Below are 26,117 nucleotides of genomic sequence, written 5' to 3' on the forward strand. Positions count from 1 at the left end.
AACTCACATTTTTAATTTGTGAGTTTCCCTGAAAACTCCCCAATAAGAACCCCAAACCCACATTTTTAATTGGTGTGAAATTCAAGGGTTTCCTTGAAAACTCCTCAATGAACCTCCCCAATGAACCTCCCAGGGCTGGGACAGGAGGGGAGGCCGTGGGTCAATGAGAGGTGAATAAAATCAAATAAAAACCCCCAGAACTGCAGCTTTTATTGGGCAGCTTTCCAGTGTCTCGTGTACAGAACATTGCACAGCTCCACCTCCGCTGCCCCAGGGCAGGAGCACCCAGGACAGAACAAATGCAGAGTTTGGAAATGAAACCGAGGATGGAGCCCGGGCCCTGACCCAGCACGAGCAGCTCTGAGCGAGCCCTGATGCAGAAGCTGGATGACAGTGAAGGGGGCAAAATAAAATCAGTTTAAACCATCAAGTTTCCTCTTGAAATGTCTTTTCCCAAGGCACTGTGAACCAGACTGTTCAGCAATTCTCCATGACTGAAAAAACACCAATGGGGATAGAAATATTTCACACAACAACCACCGTCACATCATCAGCTATTCTTTATTCCTTCCCTTGAACAACGCCCCTGGAATTTGTTTGGTCCTTTGAGGGGGGGAAAATCAAATTATCTTCTGCAACATCCACGTGTTTGTATTGAACACATCTATAAATCAAAGCTTTGTTGGGTTGTTTAACCCTTCCGCTGGAAAACTGAGGGGTTTTCCTCACTGGATGAATCTGCAAATCCAATTTAATAATTAAATAAAAAAACTGAGGAGAAAGGGTTCAAAACCAAGCAAAGCCCTGTGGTTTTGTTTTGTTTTTTTGTTTTTTTTTTTTTCAAGAGGAAACCATGCAAGAGTACATAAAAAGGCAAAATTGGCTACTTGAAAACCAAGAATCGTTTTTAATGCGTTGGCCAAGGAAAATAAATCGCAAAGTTCTGTGAGGTTCCCTAAAAATTTACAAGAAAAACCAATGGGCAGTTCTAGCCAATGCTCTTTTCTCCTGCTGGAAATGACAACAAACACAGTCCCACACGAAACAATTTCATCTTGACTGCAAGAGACCCCTGGGGCACGGAGAACCTGGGCATTCCCTCATTTCTTCAGGGGCTGGTACACGGAGGCGTTGGGGTCGAGTCCAGAGGGGCTGGGCTCCACGAATTTGGAAGAATAATGTGGGGACACGGGGCTCAGAGTGCTGGTGGCTGCAGTGTAGGTGATGCTGGGCATCACTGCCATCACCTCTGCAATCTTCTGCTTCAGCTCCTTGATCTCCTGATCCTTCTGCAGGATCTGCCCTGCGAACGGCAAAGCACAGCGGCGCTCAGAGCCTGAAAGCATCAACCAGCAGCTCAGAGCCTGCTCTGAAATCAGCACCCAGCAGCTCAGAGCCTGCTCTGAAATCAGCACCCAGCAGCTCAGAGCCTGAAATCAGCACCCAGGGGCTCAGAGCCTGCTCTGAAATCAGCACCCAGCAGCTCAGAGCCTGAAATCAGCACCCAGGGGCTCAGAGCCTGCTCTGAAAGCACCAACCGGAGCTCAGAACCTGCCCTGAAACCACCACAGAGCAGCTCAGAACCTGAAATCACTACCCAGCAGCTCAGAGCCTGCTCTGAAACCACCACCCAGCAGCTCAGAACCTGAAATCTGCACCCAGGAGCTCAGAACCTGCCCTGAAATCATCACCCAGCAGCTCAGAGCCTGAAAGCTCCACAGAGCAGCTCAGAACCTGCTCTGAAATCACCAATCAGGAGTTCAGAGCCTGAAACCAGCACCCAAGAGCTCAGAGCCTGCCCTTAAATCACCAACCAGCAGCTCAGAACCTGGCAGCCCTGAAATCAGCACCCAGGAGCTCAGAACCTGCCCTTCCCCAGGCTGAGAGCCCTGAAATCATCACACAGCATCTCAGAGCCTGGCAGCCCTGAAATCATCATCCAGCAGCTCAGAGCTTCCTTTCCCTGCCTGACACTCCTGAAATCACCTCCAGCAGCTCAGAGCTTCCTTTCCTCAGCCTGAGAGCCCTGAAAGCACCACCCAGCATATCAGAGCCTGCCCTGAAATCAGCCCCTGTGCAGCTCAGAGCTTCCCTTCCCTGCCTGACACCCCTGAAATCAGCCCATGTACAGATCAGAGCCTGCCCTGAAATCACCCCCAGCAGCCCAGAGCCTGCCCTTCCCACACCTCTGAAATCAGCCCCTGTGCAGCTCCTGGTCTGTGCTCACAGCTGGATTTGGTTGTCTCCAATTGTTACAGAACAAATCTCAGCTGTCCCATTATAATTTTGCACTATTTGGATTCACAGCTGCACCACCCCTAAAGATTAATTCTATTTAATCTCAGTTTTCTGCCATTTTTTTTCTGCCTTTTTTTCATTCCCCTTCTCCAAACTCCTCACAAAAATCAAATATTTGGTCAACAAAGTTGTTAATTTTCCAAACTCTCCCATTTCCATCATTTCTCTCTGAGTTTCCACACCACCACCACCACAGCAATTCCTGCAACCAGGTGATGGAAAAAACCCATTGCTGAAACAAAACAAAACAATTTCTCCCTCTAATTAAATATTCCTGCAGTCAAAGAACCTTCTGCAGGGAAATGAAATGCAAAGTTATTGAGTTGCTCCATGGCTTGCAGAGCTGCAAAGCCTGGCCTGGGTTTGATGTTGGTTTTCTGCTCCCTCTGGTGGCACCACCAGCAGTGCCCACACTCCCCTCACCTGCTCAGGGTTGAAACACGTTGGATTCTCCTCAAATTTAAGTTTTATTTACTTGAGGAGTAATAAAATATTATTATTAGGATGACAGGAGAGCAGCTTAATAACAGGCTTAATTTAATTTATCTCTTTTAAAGAGAGAGTTCTTCCAGAGCTTTAAAAGATCTCCAGCTCCTTGTAATGGTTTATAAACTGCAGAAAATAACCATGAATTAATTAAAACACCAATTTTAACCTTCATTATCATGATGGGCTGGGAAGGTGAGCTCAGATGGCTCCAGCTCCGCATTCCCAAAGCTGGAAATGCCAAATTCCCTGTGAGAAACCGCAGGATTGCGTGGGATGGAAGCCCCCAGGTACCTTGGGCAATCTCCAGCTGCCTTTTGGCATCTCCCAGGGCAGAGAAAAGGTCCAGCTTGATCCTGGTCTCTGCACTCAGGCTGTTCTCCAGGTGCTGGGTCTTGTCCTGCATGGCCGAGAGCGCCGACATCAGCACCTCCGTGTCCTTCTCGTTCTCCTTGTACTTCCTCAGCTCCTGCAGGGAAAACTGGGGTCAGAACGGAGCAGTGCCAGCCTGGGGGCACAAATGGCATCCTAGGGGGGCAGAAATATCATCCTGGGGGCAGAAATATCATCCTGGGGGCAGAAATATCATCCTGGGGGCAAGAAAGCACTGACATCAGCACCTCGGTGTCCTTCCCGTTCTGCTTGTACTTCCTCAGCTCCTGCAGGGAAAACTGGGATCAGAATGGAGCAGTGCCAGCCTGGGGGCATAAATGGTATCCTAGGGGGGCAGAAATATCATCCTGGGGGCAGAAATATCATCCTGGGGGCAGAAATATCATCCTGGGGGCAAAAAAATGTCAGCTTATTGAGCAAAAAATGCCATCCTGGGGGGCAAAACAAACCCACCCCGAGGGGCAAAAAAATGTCAGCCTAGGGGCAAAAATGTGATCCTAGGGGGCAAAAAAGAGTCAGCCTCAGGGCAAAAAATGCCACCGTGGGGGAGTTCACAGAGCAGACAGAGCCAGGAGTGTTTCCCCTTCCCCAGCCTGGGCCTGGCATTAATTAAAGCGCTGGATAATTAAGGTTACCTCCACCCTGCAGGTGATTAAAAGTGTGATTAAGCACATTTGCTCTGGGCCTCAGCCCTCCACCCCAAATCCCTCTCCAAGAGGCAGCTGGGGCAGGCTGGGCTGTGGGAACATTTCCCTCAGGAAAAGGCTGGAATCACACAAGTGCTCCTGCTGGAAAAGGCCTCAGAGAGCATCAAATCCAACTAAAATGCATCCCCAAGTGCCACATCCTCGGCTTTGGGCATTCCAGGGATGTGGATTCCATCCCTGCTGCACAAAAACATGGAAAAACCTTCCCTAAAGGCCATTCCAAGAGGCTGAATAAAGGGATTGCTTGGATCTCACCTCAAACCTCACTGTGCTGCAATGCCAGGAATTAAGGGAAGGGAAAAGCAGGGAGCAATTATCCTGGCAAACTGTGGCTGGGGGGGAAAAAATACAGAAATATTCTACACCTTCAAATGGAGGGACAACAGTGCAAAGGGGAGAATATTAATGCCTGCAACAAAAAGCTTCCCTAACAGTTTGAAGATGCTCGTGAAATTAGAAAGCTTAATTAGAGCTGGGTTTAATTATCTGAGAGCCATGCTCAAACACTCCAGGGATAAGCCACACTTATTGTCAGGGGTTTGGTAAATCCAGGGACAAGGAGGCTGCACCTGTGATTGGGAAACAAGTCCACAGCAGCACCAGGTGGGCTTTGAAAGGGCATTAAAAATCCATTTTCATGCAGATTGTCAGTCTGAGCACATCTTTAGCACAGAAATAAGGGCACACATTTGAGCTCTTCAGCTGTAACAAACCCAACTCTACTTGCTGCACACCTGCCACAAAGTATTTTCAATATTCAGGCACTTTAACACCAAAACAATGGCCTGGCCAGTGCTCCAGACTGCCCTGAATCAGCAAGCTTTAGTGAAATTTATGGTTTATTATAATGAGAGTGTCACAGGCTCCTTGCATGAGGGGAAAAATGCTGCTGAGGGGATCCTACCCTCAGCCTACACAGACCAGGGGGTTTGGGGGCAAAAATCCCCATTTAACCAACAGAATGGTCTGGAAGGAGCCTCTGGGCCCTGCTGGATCCATGGAAAGGTCTGGAAGGAGCCTCTGGGCCCTGCTGGATCCATGGAAAGGTCTGGAAGGAGCCTCTGGGCCCTGCTGGCCTCACACTGCCCAGCCCAGGGCAGGAGCTGCAGGAGCTGCGCTCCCTGGGCATTGCTGTGCTGCAGGTTCAGGGATGTGGGAGGGCTGGGAGCTCTCCCTGGTGCTGCCCTGAGCCCCTGGAGCTGGGGCATTACCTGCACTTTGATTTCCAGCTCTCTGATCTGGTCCTCCTTCAGTTTGATGTCGATGCTGAGCTTCTTGCACTCGGTCTCCAGCTCGCGGATGCGGCTCCGCAGGGTCTCGGTGCACTCCCCTCTGCAGGGACACAGCACAGCTCAGCAGCTGGGACAGCAGAGCCCTCAGGGAGCAGAGCCAGCCTGCCCCAGGCCTCAGGGAGCACAGGCAGCCTGCCCCAGCCCTCAGGGAGCAGAGCCAGCCTGCCCCAGCCCTCAGGGAGCACAGGCAGCCTGCCCCAGGCCTCAGGGAGCAGAGCCAGCCTGCCCCAGGCCTCAGGGAGCACAGGCAGCCTGCCCCAGGCCTCAGCCTGCCCCTCCTCGGCTGCTCGCAGCACCAACAATTCAAATAAAATAAAATCTGAAGCTTGGAAAGAAGGAGCCAGCTTTGGTGTGCCCAGCAAAGCCATTGCCCTGCAGCAATGCAGTTACTGAGTGTCACACCTCAGCTGCTGGGAGGTTTGGAATATTGATCAAATATTCAATGTTCCAATTGATGAGAGATTCACTCCTTCCTGGGGTTAATAATTCCTTTCAGACATTTGGAGCCCTGCAGGTTACAGTGCCCCCAGCTTGTGCTGCTGTGGGAACACAGAACCCACAGGGAGCAGTGCCCCAGCAGAAACATTCCAGAATTATGGCCAATGTCACTGCACAAAGCCTTGATTCCCAGTTCCCTGGTGAAGGGAGATGCTCCTTTGAACAGGACACAACAGCTCTGAGAGCACAGTGCAGGAGGAGCAGGTAATTTAGAGCACACTCCTCCTGTACATGTGTAAATGTCATGGAGGCACTGAGGCTCAGCTGCAGGGGAGGCATCTCCCAGGCCTGCCTTGTTTTAACACAAATGAGCCTCTCAATGCAAATAAAGCTGCCTTTTTTTTAGTAAAAGATTTTTTAAAGTAAAAGATCAAACCCAGGCTCCTCCCTCCCACCCCAAAGGCTCCCAAGGGCAGAGCACCTGGTAGCAGCAGCAAAGGCCACAGCTCGTGCTGCAGTTGCTTCTTCCAACTTCTTCCTCTTCTTTTCTTCCATTAATTGTTTTTCTACAAAGGTTCGTGCCTCCTGCTCTGCCTTTAGCTTCTTCTCCAGCTGGCTGATCATTTGTTTGTCTTTTTGTTTCATCTGTACAGCGTTGTGCAATCTGCAGGGGGACAGGGATGGGAGTGAGCTTGAAATCTGCCTGGATTTGCCTCCCATTTTAGGATTATTTAACACAAAAATCAAACTGTTATTACTACTCCCATATCCTTGAAAACCCCTTAATTTCCAGCTTACAACAATTCCTAATAGTGAACTGTCATTCCTACTCCCATATCTCTGCCTGAGAACCCCATCATGTCCAGATTACAATTCCTAATAATGAGCTGTCATTCTTACTCCCATATCCTTGAGAACCCCTTAATTTCCAGATTACAACAATTCCTAATAATGAATTGTTATTCCTACTCCAATGTCCTTGAGAACCCCTTAATTTCCAGACTATAATCCTAATAACAAACTGCTATTCCTACTCCCGTATCCTTGAGAACCCCTTAATTTCCAGATTAAGGGAAATCTTGGATAATTCCAAATAAACTGTTACTCCTACTCCCACATCCCTGAGAACCCCATAATATCCAAATCACAATTCCTAATAATGACCTGTCATTCCCACTCCCATATCCCTGCCTGAGAACCCCGTAATGTCCAGATTACAACAACCCCTAATAACAAATTTATTCCTACTCTCGTATCCCCGAGACCCCTGCAATTTCCAGATTACAATTCCTAATAACAAACTGCTATCCCTATTCACATATCCTTGAGAACCCCTTAATGTCCAGATTACAACAATCCCTAATAACAGATTTACTCCTACTCTCGTATCCCCGAGACCCCCGCCATTTCCAGATTACAATTCCTAATAACAAACTGCTATTCCTATTCACATATCCTTGAAAACCCCTTAATGTCCAGATTAAGGGAAATATTGGATAATTCCAAATAAACTGTTATTCCTACTCCCATATCCCTGAGAACCCCATAATTTCCAGATTACAATTCCTAATAACAAACTGCTATTCCTATTCACATATCCTTGAAAACCCCATAATTTCCAGATTATAATTCCTAATAACAAACTGCTATTCCTACTCCCGTATCCTTGAGAACCCCTTAATTTCCAGATTACAACAATCCCTAATAACAAATTTACTCCTCCTCTCGTATCCCCGACACCCCGCAATTTCCAGATTACAATTCCCAATTCCCAATGACAATTCCATCCTCCCCAGTGCCCCATCCCCACCTGAGCACCCCAAACGCCCCATCCCAGTGGGGAGGGTGTTTCCCTGTGCCCATTTCCCCCTGGCACGTACTTGTTCTGCAGCAGCTCGTTCTCCTGGCGCAGCTGGCCGGTCTCCGCGCGCGCGCCGCGCTCGGCCGAGCTCAGCGAGCTCACCTGGCTGCGCAGCTCCTGCTCCACCTGCCTGCTGGCCTGCAGGTCAGCCTTCAGCTTCTTGATGTCCTGCTCCAACCTGGGGGCACAGGGACAGTGGCACCGCGTGGGGACGGGCTCCCAGGGACACAGGGGACACAAGGAGCCCCACAGGGGCAGCGCCATGCACCTGGCACCCGGGACCGCGTTCACGGGCTCTGAGCGTGAGGGAGAGAGGAGGACCTGACTCCCTGTTTCACAAGGTTTGTTATTCTATGATATCTATTATATTAAAACTATGCTAAAAGAATAGAAGAAAGGATTTTAGCTAAGAATGAAAAAGGAAAGAATCATAAAAAAAGCTTGTGGATCAGACTCTCTGTCCGAGCCAGCTCACTTTGATTGGCTATTAATTAGAAATAAATAACATAAGCCAATCCCAGATGCACCTGTTGCATTCCACAGCAGCAGGTAATTACTGTTTACACTTCGTTCTTGAGGCTTCTCAGCTTCTCAAAAGGAAAAATCCTAAGGAAAGGATTTTCCATAAAAGATGTCTGTGATAGACTCCATGTTCTCAAGGCTCATTTATTAATTTATTACACTGTATTATTTATTACTTTATTTGGGATAAATAAAGTAATTTTATTTCTATTTTATTTGGGATAATCTTTGGATTTATTACTTGATTTGGAACCCAGGGAACTCCTCTGGCTGCCCTGGAGGGCTCCAGCCCCTGCCCAGGGGGCTCAGAGACCTTGGCACAGAGCCCAGGATCCCTGTGCCTTTGATTTAGCCCTTAGAAAAAACAATTACCAACCTTTCTATGGAGAATTACAAGCCAAGAAAGTTTAAGTAGAATGACAGTGAATTTATCACAGGGTGAAAAATCGATTTTTGGGGTTTTTAGAATGGGGGTTCAAGGGGCAAGATGGAGGAATCTTGGCATGTCCAGTCTTTCTCCTTCTTGGCCTCCCCATCTTCTGGGTGATGTTGGCACTTTTGGATTGGTTTAGAGTAGAAGCTCAGTGTCTAACATAGGTGATGGGTATTGGGAAGGAATTGTAAATATTGTACCCGTATTGTCCTGCTCCAAAGCAGGACTGAGCCACTCACAGAGATTTAATTCTGTCCTCAAATGCTGATTTGGATTTGCCAGCCAGAGCTGTGAATTGTCACCTCAACATGTTGGAGTTTTCTTGCAGCACATGATGTGCATGCCGAGTAAGAGGATGTGTTAAGTCACCCCCAGCTCAGGAGTCAGTAAATTTAGTTTTAATTGCTCTTGAACAGAGACCATCTGCTCTACACTTGAAATTGTAGCTTTGGAAAGTTCTTGAAGATCTATGTAATCTTTTTAATTAAAATATTGTTAAATAAAACACACGTTTTGGAGGAGAGGCACTCAGCTCACTTTCACTTTCCCCCACAAATGAGGGTATTGATTCCTAGACTAAAAACACATCACAGGTGAATAATCAACCCCTTTGAACTCTGAAAGCAATACACCCCAGCCATTCTCACACAATCCTCCTCTGCTCTGCCAGCTATTGATTTGAGAGTTTTTAAGTGTCCATAAAGAAGATGAAGGTGGTTTCATTTCCTGGCCTTCCATTCTGAATTGGTGGCAGTGGGACATTAAGATGAGGAGAGCGCTCACAAAAGCCAAAAAGAGCTGCCCTTAGTGACACTCAGCAGTGCAGATGAATGGCTGGAGCCTTCTGATTTCTTAATGAAACATTTCTGGGCTTCAGGGCAGGGAAAACTCGGCCTAAAAGGCACTGAGAGATGAGCAGGGAGAAGATCCTGTGCCACTGAGGGCAGATGGGAACATCCTGTGCCACTGAGGGCAGGGAGAACAAACACCCTGTGCCACTGAGGGCAGGGGGGAAGCGTGGGATCCCCAGGGCTGAGGAAATCCAGAGAGGTGGGTCTGGAACACCAAACACACCCAGAGAGATGAGAGGGGCAATGAGGAGCCAGGAGCAGCCCCAGGGGAGCAGGGCTGGGCTGGGACCCCCCTCCTGCCCCAGCTGCCTCTCCAGGGCCATGGAAGTGCCCTCCCTCAAGATGAATTCCTTCAGTGCTCTATAAATGGTCAAAAGCACCCTCAGACAGAAAAAAAAAAAATAAAAATCAACTTACAGGCAAATAGTAACAGCACAAAGCAAATACCCACCTCACAGGGAAGTGCACAAGTCACTTGGTGCTCTGCTGAGGGCAACAATTTGCAAACCTGAGCAAATATTCCAACCTCAGCCCCAAAATGGGAACAGCAGCAGCTGCTTCAGGTGAGCGGTGCCACTCTGTGCAGTGTTAAATGATGGACAGGGCAGTTGTTGGGTGAATGAAACACTGTTTATATAAAAATTATCATTTTAAAGTGCCCACAGGGCTCTGAGCTGCTCTCCAAAAGCCCCAGCTCTGCCTGGCACCAGCAGCTCCTGCAGGGAAGCTGCTCCTTTGAGGGGGCCACTGTGGGACTGACAGGCTCTGCCTGCAGCTCCTGGGAGCAGCCTGCACTCCCAAAAAGAGCCAGGGATCCCCCCCAAAAACAGCCAGGGATCCCCCCCCAAAAACAGCCAGGGATCCCCCCCCAAAAAACAGCCAGGGATCCCCCCCCAAAAACAGCCAGGGATCCCCCCCCCAAAACCAGCCAGGGATCCCCCCCCAAAAAACAGCCAGGGATCCCCCCCCAAAAAACAGCCAGGGATCCCCCCCCCCCAAAAAACAGCCAGGGATCCCCCCCCCACAAAAAACAGCCAGGGATCCCCCCCCAAAAACAGCCAGGGATCCCCCCCCAAAAACAGCCAGGGATCCCCCCCCAAAAAACAGCCAGGGATCCCCCCCCCCACAAAAAACAGCCAGGGATCCCCCCCCAAAAACCAGCCAGGGATCCCCCCCCAAAAACCAGCCAGGGATCCCCCCCAAAAACCAGCCAGGGATCCCCCCCAAAAACCAGCCAGGGCCCTCCTGTCCCTGCTGCTGCCATTGCCAGGGCTGGAAATGCTCTGTCCTGAGCTCTCTGCTGCCTGGGGAAGGGGCTGCAGGAGGGATTGGCTCCCACACTCCTCACTTCCATTGCCAATCCTGATTTTGTGTTCTGTGCCTGCCTCCCTGGGGCAGGACACCTCGGCCACCACCCCCCTGCAGCTGCCACAGGAAACCTTGTGCTGCTTGAACCCAGGCAGGGGCTGAGCAGGAGGCACCAGCCCCTTCTGCCCATCAGTGATGCCACCAAATTGTACAGCATTAGCACCAAACGGCCACAAATTCACATTAAAAACCTCCCAGTCTGCCTCTGCAGGTAACACCATTTTAGGAAAAGTGAAATAAGCTGTGGCAGAGCAGCTTTTGCTTCCCCAAGAATTTTCCCAGTCCGAGTGCCAGAAGATGTCCTCGTTATCTGTGGGAATAATTAGTACATGAGACAGCTTGTTCACCACCCTGTGTGCCAAGGCAGGACCTCTGTGCATGCACACAGTCCTGCCAAGCTGCACTGCCTGGCTTTGTGTGCTTTCAGTGCAGGCATTCTAAGGGTGCTGAAAGGCAGAGGCAGGTCAGGGGTTTTGCAGTGTAATGTGCAATAAACAACAACAACAACAACAAAAAATTCTGCAGCAATTACAGCTTGGACTTGTTCCATACATTGAGGCTGTGAATCTGTTCCACCTCAGAAATGACAGGGAAATGGGAGAAGAGATGGGTTTGCTCTGCACCTCCTGACAAACAACAGAGTGCAAAGGGACCAGGCTGATCCCAAATGGATCCCTCCAGTGGCCCCATGGCCAGGGAGCTGGGAAAGAGGAACTCAGATCACAAATTCACTGATGAAGGGATTGATAAGATTCCAGCACCCTCAGGAGAGGCCTCAGAAAACCCCAGAGGTTCCTGAGCCCCTGGGACCCCTCAGCTCCAGCAAGGATGGGGCAATCCCCAGGGATGGGCATCAGGAAGTTCCTGTCCACAAAACTCAGGTTCTGACATTGCAGCAGACACAGCAAAAAGAAAAGCTCAGCTTCAAATAGGAGCATGTGTAAAATATATAATAAACCTTAACTTCAGGACCCCTCCACACAGATCACATCAAACATTTCAGAGTTAACAACCCTGTAAAACTCCTGGTCTCCAAAACCTCCTGATCCTGCCTGTCTCCAGCCCTGCTAATCCCAAGGCCCAGCAGCAGAAGGAACATTTCACATTTACAGAAGGAATATTTCACATTTGCAGAAGGAACATTCCACATTTGCTGCTGGTTACTCAGCCCAGGGCCATCATCTGTGGACACAAAAGGAAAGCAGCTCGGGTCTGCTGTCCTGCTGGACACCCAGTCAGAAAAAGCAGCTTTATTTGGAAGCTGAGCAGATCTGAGCTGAGTCTGAACAAATCAGGACTTCACTGAGCCCTTTCCAGGCTCCAGCAGACTGAAAGTTTAATAACAGGAATGAGTAACACTCCTGGAAGTGGAAAAAATGATGAACAAATGCCTGGAACTCCAGGGACGGGATAATTGACAAGGTTAAAATAAAAAAGCACCATGAATTTTTAAATTTAAGTGCATCCATCCCATCCAATTTGTCAGGTGAGTTTATGCTCCCACTGGTGTGGGAGTTGCCCAGCCAGGCTGGGCAGAAACAAGAGCAGGAGCTGGGTTTGGTGCTGCTGGGCTGCCTGCACAGGGACATCAGGGACAGGGAACAGCTCCAGGGATTTGTGGCACAACTCCACAGCCACACATCCCAAAACCACGTGCCTGAAGGAGTTCAAGTCCCTCTCAGGGCAGAGTAAGGCCCTCCCAGAGTCCAGCTGTGTTCTGTGTCCTTCCAGCAGCTGGAATTCCCTCAGGACAGGATCTGTTTTGTTGTAGGCTCATTTCTGTGATCCCAAACTCACCTTGGGCAACTGGAGAGCACCTGCTCTGATCTCCCACACAAGGATTTCAACAGGAAACTGTTGAACACAGCAGGTTTAACCCTCAGACCCTGTCCAAGCACACATCCTCAGGCTGGCAGCTCATTCCTCCCCTTCCCTCTGCTCAAAGCAACGTTTGGCACTGCAGCAAACTGAGCTGAGCCCTCTGTCCCTCAGAGAGGAGCAAACAGAGCTCATGAGGAGAGCAGGGCTGGCACTGAGGGTGGCAACAGCCAGGCAGGGCTGGCCAGGGCCTGGAGCAGCTCTGCTGAGGCAGAGCCACGTGCAGCCCATCCATCCTGCCACAGATCCCACTGTCTGAACCCACAGAGGTCCTATAGAGACATTAGGCATCAATTAGTATGGGTGTTTAATTGGCAGGATCCTGTCCCTCAATTAATCCAGGTGTTTAATTGGCAGGATCCTGTCACACATCTCACTGACTGGCTGCTTTCTGAACCCACACAGATCCTATACACACATTAGGTATCAATTAATCCAGTGTTTAATTGGACTAATCCTGTCACAGATCCCACTGACTGCTTTCTGAACCCCACACAGATCCTATACACACATTAGGTATCAATTAGTCCGGTGTTTAATTAGCAGGGGTATGTCAATCAGGGAGAGAGTGATTATCAGAAGGCAAGATAATATTTCCATTGAAGTAATTGTGTTCCCACAGCACAAATCCTCTGAGATAAAAGCCCAATTATCAAAGGTACCTGCATGGAAAACAAGCCTGATCTGCCAATTAAGCTGGCCACGTTGATGGAGTAAGGAATAAGAGACATGGGCAGGTGGGAAATGTGGAGCAGGGCAGAACTGTGGGACAGTTGTAGTTCCAGACATGTCCCCATGCACAGTCCCAGCCCTTTGCTCACTGCTGCTTCTCCTGGCAGCACAGGACAACACCTCTGACCTGACAGGTCCACGTCCCTGTGGACTCCCAGGAGCAGGCAAAGCTGGGATTTTCCATCAGACCCCAGAGCTGAGCTCAGCTCCACAGCAGCCCTGGCTCTCTGCACTCACTGCCTCCACGCTTGCAGCTGGAGATTGAAGCAAAAGCCAAACACTTCAAAGGAAAAACAAAAGCAAACCACCTGTTCAGGCAGCGAGGAAGCCCAGCAGCCTCCCTGGAGAGGCAAGGCAGGAGCTGGCAAGGACACTGGAGCTGATTTTCTCAGGTTTTGCTCCTGCCTTCCACCAGAGCATTTCTGGTGCCTCACATCAGAGCTGTGAGCCAGGGGAGCAGCAGGTCCTGAGCCAGAAATGAAGCAACCTGCTCCAGGCTGCAAAGAGAGGCCAGGAACACAGGAACACAGCTCTGCACATCTCCTGGAGATCCTGCCCCAGCACTGCACCATTCTGGCTTCTCTACGTGATCACAAATGACATTTTCCTGATCAAAATGAAACCCCCGAGTCCTGCTGGAGCAAGGGAGGATGAGACAAGGCTCAGGCCCAACTTACCTTACCAGTGCATCTGGTTTGCTTAGCTGGTTATTAGGAATACAGTTTTCCATTAAGTCCTTATGTGTGCTCGGGCTCTTGCTGGCACATTTCTGTTTTTTCTCATTTTTGGAGGATGAGGAGGGGATGCTCCCGTTGGTTGCACTGTGGCTGCGGGGTGAGGAGTTCACAACCCCACTGACATTTTTGTAATTTTTGGACGAGGCAGTGCATGAGTCCTCTTTTAAGAGGTTTTCTGTACTTCCTACAAGATCATTATTTAATCTTTTACTATTGATATGGTTTTCCATATATTCAATTTCTTGTATTTTAGAGTCTACAGGTTGCAAAATGTTGTTGTTTATTCCAAGGTTGTGTTTCTTTGCATCCTTGTCCTTTTCTTTCCCTTTTTCTCGATATTCCAGCTCTGGCAACGTTGCAGAGATTTTTTTGTTGGCTGGAATGCCTCCATTGTGCTGCAGGAGTATTGAGGAATCCATATCAGATAATCCTTTGGCTGCTGCAACACCAAAGTGGAAAAAAAAACAACTTAGTTCATTAAATCCATCAATACTGTGCCACAGAAAGAAAAAATCATTATGGACACATCCATCATTCCTGCAGGAAACAATCAGGATTGGAGGCTCTCTAGAAAAGAGAATCCAAAGTCACCTTTTTTAAGGCTTTTTGCCTCATTCCAGGCAGGAAAGAGAGATTTAAGAATAAATACTACAGCTACACACAGCACTGACTGACCAGACTGATGCTAATGAGGAGCTGAGCACAGGGGCCATCATTCCCTTTCTCTGTCACATCAACCCCTCCAAAGTGATTTCATTTCTGCCCCCCTGAGCTCACCACCCTCCCACCAAACGGAGCCAGGAGCATTTTATGAAAAATCCTTTTGCCAGGATCTTTTCTCCTGAGAAGCTTCAGCTTCTCCATGTTTTGCTGCTTTGGAATGTGATCTGGAGAATTGTTTACCCAGCATGTGAATTGTCTTTACTTGGTGACCAATGGCAGCCACCTGTGTCGAGGCTGTGACAGTCCCAGGATTTTATTATCATTCCTTTCCTTTCCTTGCCAGCCTTCTGATGAAATCCTTTCTTCTATTCTTTTAGTAGGCTTTTAATGTATCATTTTCCTTTAATATAATATATATAATAAAATAATAAATCAGCCTTCTGACACATGGAGTCAAGACTCCCCTCTCTCCCCTCACCCTCAAACACCCCCCAGCTCCTCCCCAGCGTGTCTGGGGTTTATTTTCCCTTGGAGCAGCACAGAACAGAGCACACAAGAAGGGATAACTTGCCTTCCTCTGCCTCCCTCTCTTGCCTTTGCAGCATCTGCTGCTCTGGGGGCAGAGCCTGCTGCAGGAGCTGCATGTAGAACTCATTCTCCTTCTGCACCTCCTTCTGCTTCCTCAGCCGCATCTTGTAGCTGACGTAACTTTTAAAGCCAAAGCCCAAAGTCACAACAGGGTAGCCAATGCTAAGGAGGGAAATAAAAAAAACAATATTAATCAAATATATACACAATTCATATACACATATTCATGTATGTATGAACAAGGCCCATAGAAACTGATTTATAAAGTGGTTTTTGCTGTTCCACGGGAGCTTTCAGGAAATGCTTGGAATATCCACAGTGCAAATTCCTCCCAGCACAGAAAGGTGGCACTGGGCCCTTGTTTACACACATTTCTCGTGGAATATTTCATGGCAGAATTGTGAGGGGAAAACTGGACAGCCAAGGCCTGAACCCAAATGAAAAGGCCTGCTTATTCATTTTCCTGGAGAAATAAAGGTTGCTAGGGAAAGGACAGAGAAGCACTCACCAGTGTGCTGCAAATGGACGACAAAGGTCCACGTGGAAGTTTTTTAAATCTTTAAATCTAATGGCTGCTTCAATATAAACAAAAAGTATCCACAGTGATACTGTTGGTAAGCACACACCTCTTTCTGTGGAGAGAAGGAAACAGAGACACTCAGGGACAAAGAACAGGCAGCAAGGAGTTGAGAGTTATTTTTACATTATTTCAGGAGTCTGAGGAAACAAACCTTAAAGATTTTGACAAAAAAAAAGGGAAAAAAAAGAGCAAGTTCCCATCAACTTGGATGAGCACTGAAAATGAGTAATTCCTGGGGTTGCTATGAATTAAAATATTCAATCAACTCAACAGCTACAGCTAAAACTGGCCCATCAGGTTATTCCTTCTAAGCATCAGCCCTGAACACCTTCAGATAAGGCTTGAACATATTAATACAGCTCCAAAACAGCCCCAGATCCTGCAGGTATTTGAAACTGGGCAGCAAGAGGCTCCCAGCCCCTGCCCTCAGCTCCCAGCCCGCTGTTATCAGGGCTGACACAACATCTTCCACAAGGCCCCACTCCCAACAATCTGGGCAGTGAAAAGTTACCCCAAATAATAATTTAAATTAAATTTGATTTATTCCTAAAATGTTTTGATTGAGGGAAGGAACTGGAGCACCTCCTCCAGCTCCATTTCCTCATCCAAACCCAGGGATTTGTGAGAACAAACTCAGGGAGAAAAGGGCAGCAGAGGGGGACAAGGATTCTCCATGGAAGCCTCAAACTGCCAGGGCAGCCTCTGGCACCACCAGCTCAGAAACTGGATCCAGCTTTGCTAACACAGAATTAACTCTGCTCACTGAAATAATCAATATTTGAACATTGTTAACTAAATTATCAGCACATCAACTGAGTGTGGAAGAACAGAACACTGCCACAGACTTGTGCTGCGTGCTCTGTAATCGTTGAATCACTGCAGGAGAGTTTTAAAGTCAGGAATTTCATTTTCTTTTAACTGCTCTGGAATTCCTGTTCATTCCCCTCCAGTTGCTGCTTACTGGAGATGCACCTCAAGTGCAAAACAAAAAACCAAACTAAAATTTTTAACTCTAAAAAAAAACTGCATTAAGTGAGGCAACAGCAGAGGAATTTTGTTCCTAAAAGATGGGAGATCCTTACTGAGCCCTGGAAGTTGTCAATAGAGAAAAGCTGGAAACAAAGAAGTTATAAATGAGTCAGGAAGTTGTAAATAAAGAATAATGCCCACCTGTGTGCCACACATACTGTACCCACACATAGGTGCTGGCAGCAAAGAACAGCCACTGGATTGGGATGAAGAGCAGACAGATGATGTTGGAGGTGAATGCTACACACACAAAAAATACTGAGAAGGCCTGAAAGAAAGGAGGGAGGGGGAAAAAGAAGAGAGTTTGGTTATTCCAACCCAAATATAGTGTTTTGTATACTTAAAAATACATATAATACATTTTACATAAAATATCTAACAGCTATATTTTTATAACTCACCAATATTTCTAATACTACATGTTTAATTTTAATATATAAAATTTTATATATACTAATATAAATATTTATATATAAATATATATTATATATGTATATATATTTATATAAATATATAAATAACAATATTTTATGACTATACACATATATTTTTAATATAGACATATATACAGACCTATATATAGATAGATAGCATATGTCTGTGTATATATATACAAAAATATTTTAAAAGTCTATATCAGAGGGTTTTCTTTAAAGTAATACAGAAATTCTTCCCTGTTTATACATATATAATGTTATATAAATTTCTGATTAATTCAAACTCAGCTCAGAAATTTAAACAATATAAGGTTATATATTATTCTGATTAACTCAAACCCAGCTCAGAAATTTAAACATTATTTCTCCGTGGTGAAATTTGGGTAAATCTTTATTTCATTTCCACTATCCATCAGAGAGAAGCCCTGGTGCTGTGAGGGGGCTCTCAGTGCCACTGTCACTGAGGAAAATGGGAATATTCCTGTGGAGATTCTGTGCCAGTGTCACTGTGGAAAATGGGAATATTCCTGTGGAGATTCTGTGCCACTGTCACTGAGGAAAATGGAATATTCCTGTGGAGATTCTGTGCCACTGTCACTGAGGAAAATGGGAATATTCCTGTGGATACTCTGTGCCACTGTCACTGAGGAAAATGGAATATTCTGTGCCACTGTCACTGAGGAAAATGGAATATTCTGTGCCACTCACCAAGCCCTGGTATCGGAAGGAATCGTAAACGCTCCTGATGAAGAGCCAGAAGGGCCACAGGTACTCAAACCTGAACTCCAGCACAAAATCTGCCAGCAGCACCAGGGCCCACACCACCAGGAACTTCAGGTACAGGAAGGTGCTGGGGGAAAGAAAAAGGAAATTTCAGGTCAGGATTTCCAACAGACAAACTGACTTTTTAATTTTTTTAAATTAAAATATTCCGAATTAAAACTAAGGACAACTGTATTACACAGAAGGAAACGTCAGCCAAAATAACTTTATAAAATAAGTTTAGGTTTGGGTTTTTTATTATCCCATTACAGCAGGCCTGGGCTAACAGAGCTCACACTGAAGTGCATTTATTTCCCCAATAATCAGCAGGGTCACTGCTCAGCAGCACCCACGTCCCTCTGCATTCTCACACAGATTCTCTCACTCATTCCTGCCACAGGTAACTTCTCCCAGCTGCAATGCTCCTTTTCCAGCCCTCTCCTGCCCCTGGTGCTCAGGAATTTTGTGTTCCCCTCCTCAGCAGGCTGCAGATGTTCCCTCATCTAACACAAACTGCAGCACCAATAAACTGAGATGTATTTTAAGCCTACAGCAATTTAAAGACAGTTTGGATACTGAGTTATCGGTGTTAGATTTGAAAACATTTCTATGAAGGCAAATGGATCCCTTAAACACAAACAAACAAACAAAACCCCAGAGAAATGGAAGCACAGGAGGCCTGAGACCAGGCTAACTTCTATTTTTAATGATTTCTGAGCCACATTCCCATGTTCTGAGTCTTGCATTTTGAACCACTGATGATCCTTCTTGGCAACAGAGCTTAAAAACACTCTGAGCTCATACCCAAGGAACACTTGAGGCATCAGCCCAATCCATTCTTCCAAAAAAGAAGCAAAACTCCTTTTTCCCCCAAACCCACCACCCCAGATACCTTGCTGCACTCTATTAGGTTACAACAACAACAACAACAAAAAAGGGGGGGGTTAAAATATTTTTTCTCACTTAAATCAAATGCAAATTGTCCTTTTAGTAACTTGTTTTCCCTCCTCTGCCACCCTGCCAGCACAACCAGCAGAACTTTGCCCTGGAATGTTCAGAGGGAGGTGCCAAGGGCTGGCACCTGTGCCAGGCAGGGTCGAGTTTCTGCCCTGCTCGGGGCTTTTTTAGGAACTGGCTCAGAGCTTTGGGGAAGAGACAAAAGCCCAAATTTCCAGGGAAAGAGCTGGGTACCAGCAGAGGTTGGGAAATGACCGAACTTGTGCAACTCTCACCCAAGTTCAGGTGCAATGCACGGGGCTGGGAACATTGCTGGGTTTCTTGGGAGTCAGAGGTGGATGGCAGGTGCCTGAGAGTGCCCTTATCAACTGAACTGGCTGGGAAAAAATACAGCAAAAGGCTCCAGGAAGCACTTCAGTGGAATGGAAACAAAATGAATGGCACACACTTGGAAAGTTCAGGAAGGGCTTTCAGTTGTGAGGGACCCAGCCCCAGTCACAAATCACTGCTAGAGAAGAATGGAACTGCAGTGAGTACTGCAAAACCCCTCCAACCCAACAAATATCCCACAGCAAACCCCTCCAATGGCCACACGGTCCTGGTGCTCCCCCAGGCTGCCTTTCCCTGCCTGTTCACAGTTCAGGTCCTCACCAGGAATCTGCAAAAAGCAGCTGCATTCAGGGAATGTTCGACACTAAAGGCGACATTTGGGTCCAGATCTGAGGAATTCCATAAAAGCACCACAGCCAGGATTCCCTGCTCAGTTCAGTTGTGCTGTGGAGCCTTTTCCTGGGTTACTCTCGTGGCTTTTGTTTATTTTCCTGCCACTGGAAGGCAGAGGAGACCCCATTTTCCCCAGCCAACGAGGGCTGTCAGGACTAATGCTGCTCAAGCCTGAAGTGCCACTCCAAGAGAAAGCATTTGCTGAACAAGAGTTCTGTACCACAGCCATTAAAGTGATTTCTGATATTAAATTCATATCAATCCAAGGGCCCCGCTGACACTTAGCACCTTCTAAAGTGGAATTGGAACAATGCAACACTTGTAAGGAGGCTTTGCCAGCAGCATTAAAGAGCCTATTCCTCATTGTCTGAAGGGCTCCAAAGCCACTCAGAATTCCAGCAGTTCAGGAGAGTCTCAAAGCCTCAGTCCTTGGGCTGGCCCCAGCAGGGAAGGGGCCCAAACCTCAGATCCTGCTGCCCCTGAGGTGCTGCACAGCCAGGTTTGTGTTCAGGCCAGCCCCAGCCCGGCTGAAACACATCCCCAGGAATTAAATCCCCCAGAAAACCTGTTTATTGAACAGGCTCGAGTGTATTCCACAAGGCAAACTGGAATTCTGAGGTGGTTCCAAGTACAGGGAAGATTCTTGCAGATAAATCCCTAAAATCTGGGTTATCCCATTTCCTGACACATGTCAGAAAATCTGCCCTGGGTGCCCTGGCAGAGGTTTAGGGCACAGCATATGGAGGGTGAGAAAGGAGGAAGGAAGGATGGACACATCCACGCCAGGAGAGGGCACAGGGCAGGGAGGAGCAGGGATTCCAGAGCTGCAGTTTCTCTGAAAGGTCAATTGATGGCTAATGTACACTGAATAGAAAGATTTATTCATAACCCTGCCGTGCCTCTGCTCCCCCTTTGAATTTGCAAATAAATAATTTTCCTCCTTATTCTTCCTCCCCCTGCCAGTGCCAGATGCCATTTCCTCCCCCCCCTTTTTCTTTTTCCCTCTCTTGTTCTTTGTTCTCCTTTTACTGCCCTGCAGGAGCAGATCCTCTGCCAGCTGTAAGGTAAAAACACAGCCAAAAATCCTTAGAAAAAGACCCAATCCTGCACCCCAAACCCAAACTGGGGGTGGATTAAGCCTTAATTCCATCCCACCATTATCAGCAAGGCCCCAAGGCTGGAAAGGCAATCCTGGCTTGTTCCAGCCTGACTCATCCAAGACAATGGAGTGGGAGGCATCCCCAGCCTGGCAGGGAGCCAAGGGCACAGGTGAGCTTTAAAAAGGTGAATTTGAGCATTTGGGTGAAATCACCAAATAATCCACGACCCCCCCAGCTCAGGGTTAGGCAGCAGCCACAACACCAGGGATGCTGAGTGGAGATCAGCAAATATCAAAGCTTTATCTAAAGAAACACACAAACAGATAGCTAAGATTGTTATCAGTGGGCAGGAGAAGGGAAACACAGCGAGTCTGAAAGGCAGAAAACATCACTGCTGGCACTGACCACATCAAACACCTGCCAGCTACAGGTCTGGAAAGGAACAGAAAGGTGAGGAAGGCCAGGAAAGCTCCCTGAGCCCTGGCAGGGCACAGAGGGCACCCAGCCCTGAGCTGGGCAGCAGGAAAGGGAAACAAGTCCCTGCAGGGGCACACAGTCAGCACCCAGCACCGTGGGGCTGGGACAGCAGCACTGCCAGCTCTGGGCTCAGCTGTGAACCCCAAATTTCCAAAATGCAGCCACAGGAGCCCCTTCAGCTGCAGGGAGCGAGAGCCAGGGCACAGCAGAGCACAGTAAATGTAGGATAAATGACACTGGAGCCTGCACTGGAGTTCAAGTCATAAAAGGCAGCGCTGCTGCTTTGTTCCAGACCTCCAGAAAATGCTTCACCCTCTATAGGAAGCTGGTAAAATAAATGAGCAGGGGGAATGATTATGGATTTTCAAGAAAGGCCTAAAAAAGGCCACATTCCTGGAGGTAGTGCTGATGTTTTCCTTCCAGCTTCTTTGGCTGTCAGAAACGCAGCCCTTGGAATTCAGCCCTGTCAGGATTTGGGTGGCAGGGGGAACCAGGAGCATTTATGGGGCTGTGGCACCCAGGGACCCTGTCCTGTGCCACCAGGGCCACCTGGAGACGAGCCAGCCTCCCCTGCAGGCACCCACCCGGCTGCCAGCCCACGGAGTGCCTGCCACAAAGGGCAATTTACATCCCAGCTAAAAAAAACCCTGCTCTGAAGGAACGTGGAGTATTTCAGGACCATTGTCAGGGAATCCACAGACAGCATCCATCAGCTGGTGTGACAGCACAACTTCAAGCAGGGAGGTGTGGAATTCATCTTGAAACTTGCCCAGCCAGGAAAGGGGGACCAAGCAGAACCACAAGCAGCAATAGCAGCAGTGCAGGTGGAGGATTTTAGCCAGATCAAAGATGGGGACTGGGGAGACTTAGGAACAAGCAGGAACAAATAAACTTTAATTGCTTAACTGATGACAAGCTGCAATGAATACTTGAATTAACAGTTAGGGGGTTAATGCATGCACACTGCCAAAGGTAGGAGATGTTAAATCACTTCAGCATTTTTAAACTGCTGCCATTGTTTTACACAGGAGAAGGCAGAATTTGGAATATAAAGTGTAGAAATAAGAGACCCTCCAATTCCTACCATGACTGTGGTGGGTTTGGAGGTTAGTTGAGAGCAGTTATTTTAAATTATACTAGAGCTCTTTCCACAGATCCTGCAACACTTCTAAAGAGCATAAGTCACTGCAAAAGTCAGCATTCACAGATCATCCACACCTTTCAGTGCAGCCCAGGATTTTATATTTCTAACTCTGCTCTGTTTTTCTATCACTTCTCATAATCTGCCTCAGTGTTACACGTGCAATGAACTCTGCCACCAGAGCTTCCCTGCAGGACAATTCCTTCCTTCCCTGCTCCAAAACTCCTCATTTTCCCAGCCCTCACTCACAGTGACAGCTCTGCCGTGCTCACATGCCAAGCTGGGCAGGAGGCTTAATTTAAAATCAGGCTTAATTTAAAAACCCAACAAAACAAAGAGTTAAGTATCCCAATGCTGCTGTTTGCTCAGCCTGGCTGCTCTGCCCATAAACCCAGGATGCTTCCTCCTGATAACTGCATTTACTGGGTCTGTGTAAGCTGATGGGGACAATTAAGATAAGCTGAATAAATAAGTGCAGTAATTACAAGAATTTAGACAACTGTAGTTCTGTGAGAAGTTACCTGTATGTGACCACTGAATTATGGAGACAGAAAAAATATTTTAAAAAAAGAGAAAGGTCCCAGATCCGTGTAGAAGAACCTCCCTCTGCTTAGATGGGAAAAGCCTTGTCACTATTTCTCCTTTTCTGTATGACAACACTCTGAGCACACTGCTTGTTTCTGTTTAGCAAAATGCCACGTGAAACAAAGGCTAAGGATCCATTCCTGAACCAAAGCATCCCAGGAGAAGCAAAGGCAGAGGCGCCTCAGCTGCTCAGAGACTCCAGCAGCTCTCCCTGCTGCACACCCAGCTCCTGGAGCTCCTCTGAGCTTTCCCTGATTTCCCCTCCTTCTCTCAACCCCACCTTCCCTCCAGTAACCTCAAAAGCAAAGCATTTGGAACGACTTTTGAAATCCAGTTATAAGCAATTCCTTGTATATTTGAATTATTCTTCACCTTGAATAATCATTTCTACACAAGGGATGCTTTTCTTTACCATTCCAGGCAGGGTTTTCCCAAAACCTGAAAGTCTGAAGCAAGAAGCTCTCTACTCTCACAGATCCACTACAAGTGGGATAAGCAGCACACTGGGACAATTTTATTCCTGTCACAGCTCCCCAGCAGCTGCTTCCCTCATGCAAAGTTAACATCTGAATTGTATGAGCTCGCTCAGGTTTCCAGGCAGTGCATTCATCAACCCCACTGAACTAGAAACAGAAATGGGACAGCAGCACATTTACTACAGCTCTCACCAGCTCCCGAGCCTCTCCTGACCCAAACTCCTGCTGACTGAGAAATGCACAATTCCTGCACGCCACAAAAACCTGCCACACTCGGGAGAGCGGAGCTGGAATCACTCCTTACACAGGCACCCACCAGCCCTGGGACACACACTTGTGAGCACCTGGAAAACACCAGTTTAGAACTGGAGCATCACATCCCTAGGACACAAACCAGCCCTGGGAGCACCTGGAAAAAACACAACCCACGTGCATCTCCCTTGAGCGCTGCCTGGCTCCGCGCCGCCGGGGTCAGGGCTGAGCCGGGCACCTGCCGTGTCCCCAGCACACCGGGCTGGGTCCACACCGGGCCATCCACCCCTGCTCCGGCAATTCCCAGCCAGCCTCCTGCTCCCGTGGCTCTTAGGGCTTCCCCACCAGCACGGCACGAACAACTCTGCGAGACCCCGAGTGAGCAGCCGGGCCGGGCAGTTCGGCACCGCCGCGAGCCTGAGCCTGGGAATGCCCAGCCGGGAAAGCCTCCCCGGGCAGACCCAGCTGAGGCGGCAGCGGCAGCTCGGAGCTCCGGCAGTGCCCAGCTGTGAGACCCGGCCGGGAAACCCTCCCCAGGCGAGGCTCGGAGCTCCGGCACCACCGGGACCCCGCCGGGGAACCCTCCCCGTGCAAGGCTCGGAGCTCCGGCACCGCCGGGGGTGACCCAGGGCGAAGGCCCCAGCGCTGGGCGCGCACCCCAGGGCCGGCTCCGGCCGCTCCCTCCCGGCAGCACCGGCAGCACCTTGGCCAGCAGCAGCCCCGGCCCCGCGGAGCCCCGGAGGGCCCGGGGCGGGGCAGCGCCTGAGGGGCGCCGGGGCGCCATGACGGTGACAGGGCCGGGGGGCGGCCGGGGGGCCCGGGGCCGCGAACCGCCCGCTCTCGGCGCCGCGGCGGCCGCTCGGTACCTGCCGTAGATGCCCTCGGTGATGCGGTTCCGCTTGAGCGGCCGCCGCAGTTTGCTGCAGTCCGCGCTCCGCCGCTTCATCCCGCCGGCCCGGCCCGGCCCGGCCCGCCCCGCTCACGGCAGCACCATCCGCCCCCGCGGGGGGTTCCCGAGCGCGGGGCTTTTTTTGGGGTTTATTTTCTTTTTTTCCCTTTTTTTCCTTTTTTTTTCCCCGGGAAACAAAGAAATAAAAATAATTCCTGGTCCGTCCCTCCCCGCCGTGTCCCCCCGCGCAGCCGCCGCGCAGCGCCCCGCCTCCCCGGCGATCGCCAATCAAACGGTTGATCCCACCTGAGTGACAGCATATCTGACCAATCAGCAGCGAGGAAAGGCAGAAAGACGGTAGAACGGACCAATCGCAGTGTCAGAAAGTTGAACCCGCCTCGTGCTGTCGCGTGGCACGCCCACCACTGTGAATGACGGCCCTACAACCCAGTCAGAGAGGATTATTTGTGATTGATGGCCTATCAACCAATCAGGATGCAGATTCTGGTCTCCTCCTGCCTACTGTGCTGCGGGCTGGTTCCCGCCCCTTGCGGTGACCGACAGCAAAATTGTCCAATGGAGGAGAAACAGAGAAATAAAAGGACAGCTCAGCCATCCACTCGGAAACGGAAGAAGGAGGGCTCTATTTCCTCTGTCACCGTAGCACCGAGGTGCCACCTCTCCCGCTTGATTGACAACCTCGCTGGCAAATGGGCAGTTGGGGAAGGGGACACCCCGTCTCAGGTGCAGAGCCAGGCAGTGACAGTTTGTGACGCCCGGTGCCTCCCCCACAGGGCGGCCTGCACTGCCGCTCACCGGAGAGCAAAATAACCCCCAACCTGACAGACAGGCCGCGCCAGCCAATAAATAGTGTTCCTATCTGAGTGACAAGACACCAGACCAATCACAATACAGGACGCGCGGCCCAAAGACGGCCGGTGCTTGAGATAAGCCAATCAGAGGCCAGGAGGAGCTGCGCTCGGCCAATGGGAGGGCAGTCCCTAAGGCCGGCCTGTGGGGGAGGGGGCGGGCATTCAGTGAGGGGCGGGACCGGGCGGGTCCCGCCGGCGCTGCCGCCGCCGGGGGCTGCCGAGTCACGGCCCGGCCCGGTGTTTTCCTTGTGGTGGAGTTATACTTTACAATTGGAGCATCGCGGATTTTTTTGGGCTGGAAGAGATCTTGAAGATCGCCTCATTCCATCCCCTGCCGTGGCAGGGACACCTTCCACTGTCCCAGGCTGCTCCAAGCCCTGTCCAACTTGGCCTTGGGCACTGCCAGGGATCCAGGGGCAGCCACAGCTGCTCTGGGCACCTGTGCCAGGGCCTCATCACCCTCGTGGGGAAGAACTTTTCCCTAATAAAAGTTACTTTGTGCTTCACCCTGTCAAAGATCACCAAGCTTTGGTCCCAGTTTGGAAACATAAGCTGTGAATCCGAGCATCACCTGTCCAATGTGCCATCCT

At 49.1% G+C, this 26,117-nt stretch overlaps 1 protein-coding gene across 3 annotated transcripts; it reads right to left on the bottom strand.

Annotated features, from left to right (window-relative positions):
• Positions 1 to 542: 542 nt before the first annotated feature.
• On the bottom strand, positions 543 to 25,386 carry MACO1 (macoilin 1). Of its 3 annotated transcripts, none has more exons than XM_054648121.2 (11): positions 24,962 to 25,386; positions 18,002 to 18,143; positions 16,998 to 17,124; positions 15,756 to 15,879; positions 15,231 to 15,409; positions 13,937 to 14,435; positions 7,495 to 7,653; positions 6,096 to 6,278; positions 5,096 to 5,216; positions 3,079 to 3,253; positions 543 to 1,303 (listed from the first exon to the last, which is right to left on the bottom strand). In XM_054648121.2, the coding sequence occupies exons 1-11, from the start codon at positions 24,973 to 24,975 to the stop codon at positions 1,101 to 1,103; spliced, it is 1,926 nt and encodes a 641-aa protein (XP_054504096.2). In that variant the 5' UTR covers positions 24,976 to 25,386; the 3' UTR covers positions 543 to 1,100. The 3 variants fall into 3 exon arrangements, with proteins under 3 accessions (XP_054504096.2, XP_054504095.2, XP_077045630.1); XM_054648120.2 differs by lacking the exon at positions 24,962 to 25,386 and adding an exon at positions 24,633 to 24,916; XM_077189515.1 differs by lacking the exons at positions 543 to 1,303; positions 3,079 to 3,253; positions 24,962 to 25,386 and adding exons at positions 3,315 to 3,443; positions 24,633 to 24,918.
• Positions 25,387 to 26,117: the final 731 nt, after the last annotated feature.

Source organism: Agelaius phoeniceus, chromosome 22 (assembly GCF_051311805.1).
Source record: "Agelaius phoeniceus isolate bAgePho1 chromosome 22, bAgePho1.hap1, whole genome shotgun sequence".
NCBI lineage: Eukaryota > Metazoa > Chordata > Aves > Passeriformes > Icteridae > Agelaius > Agelaius phoeniceus.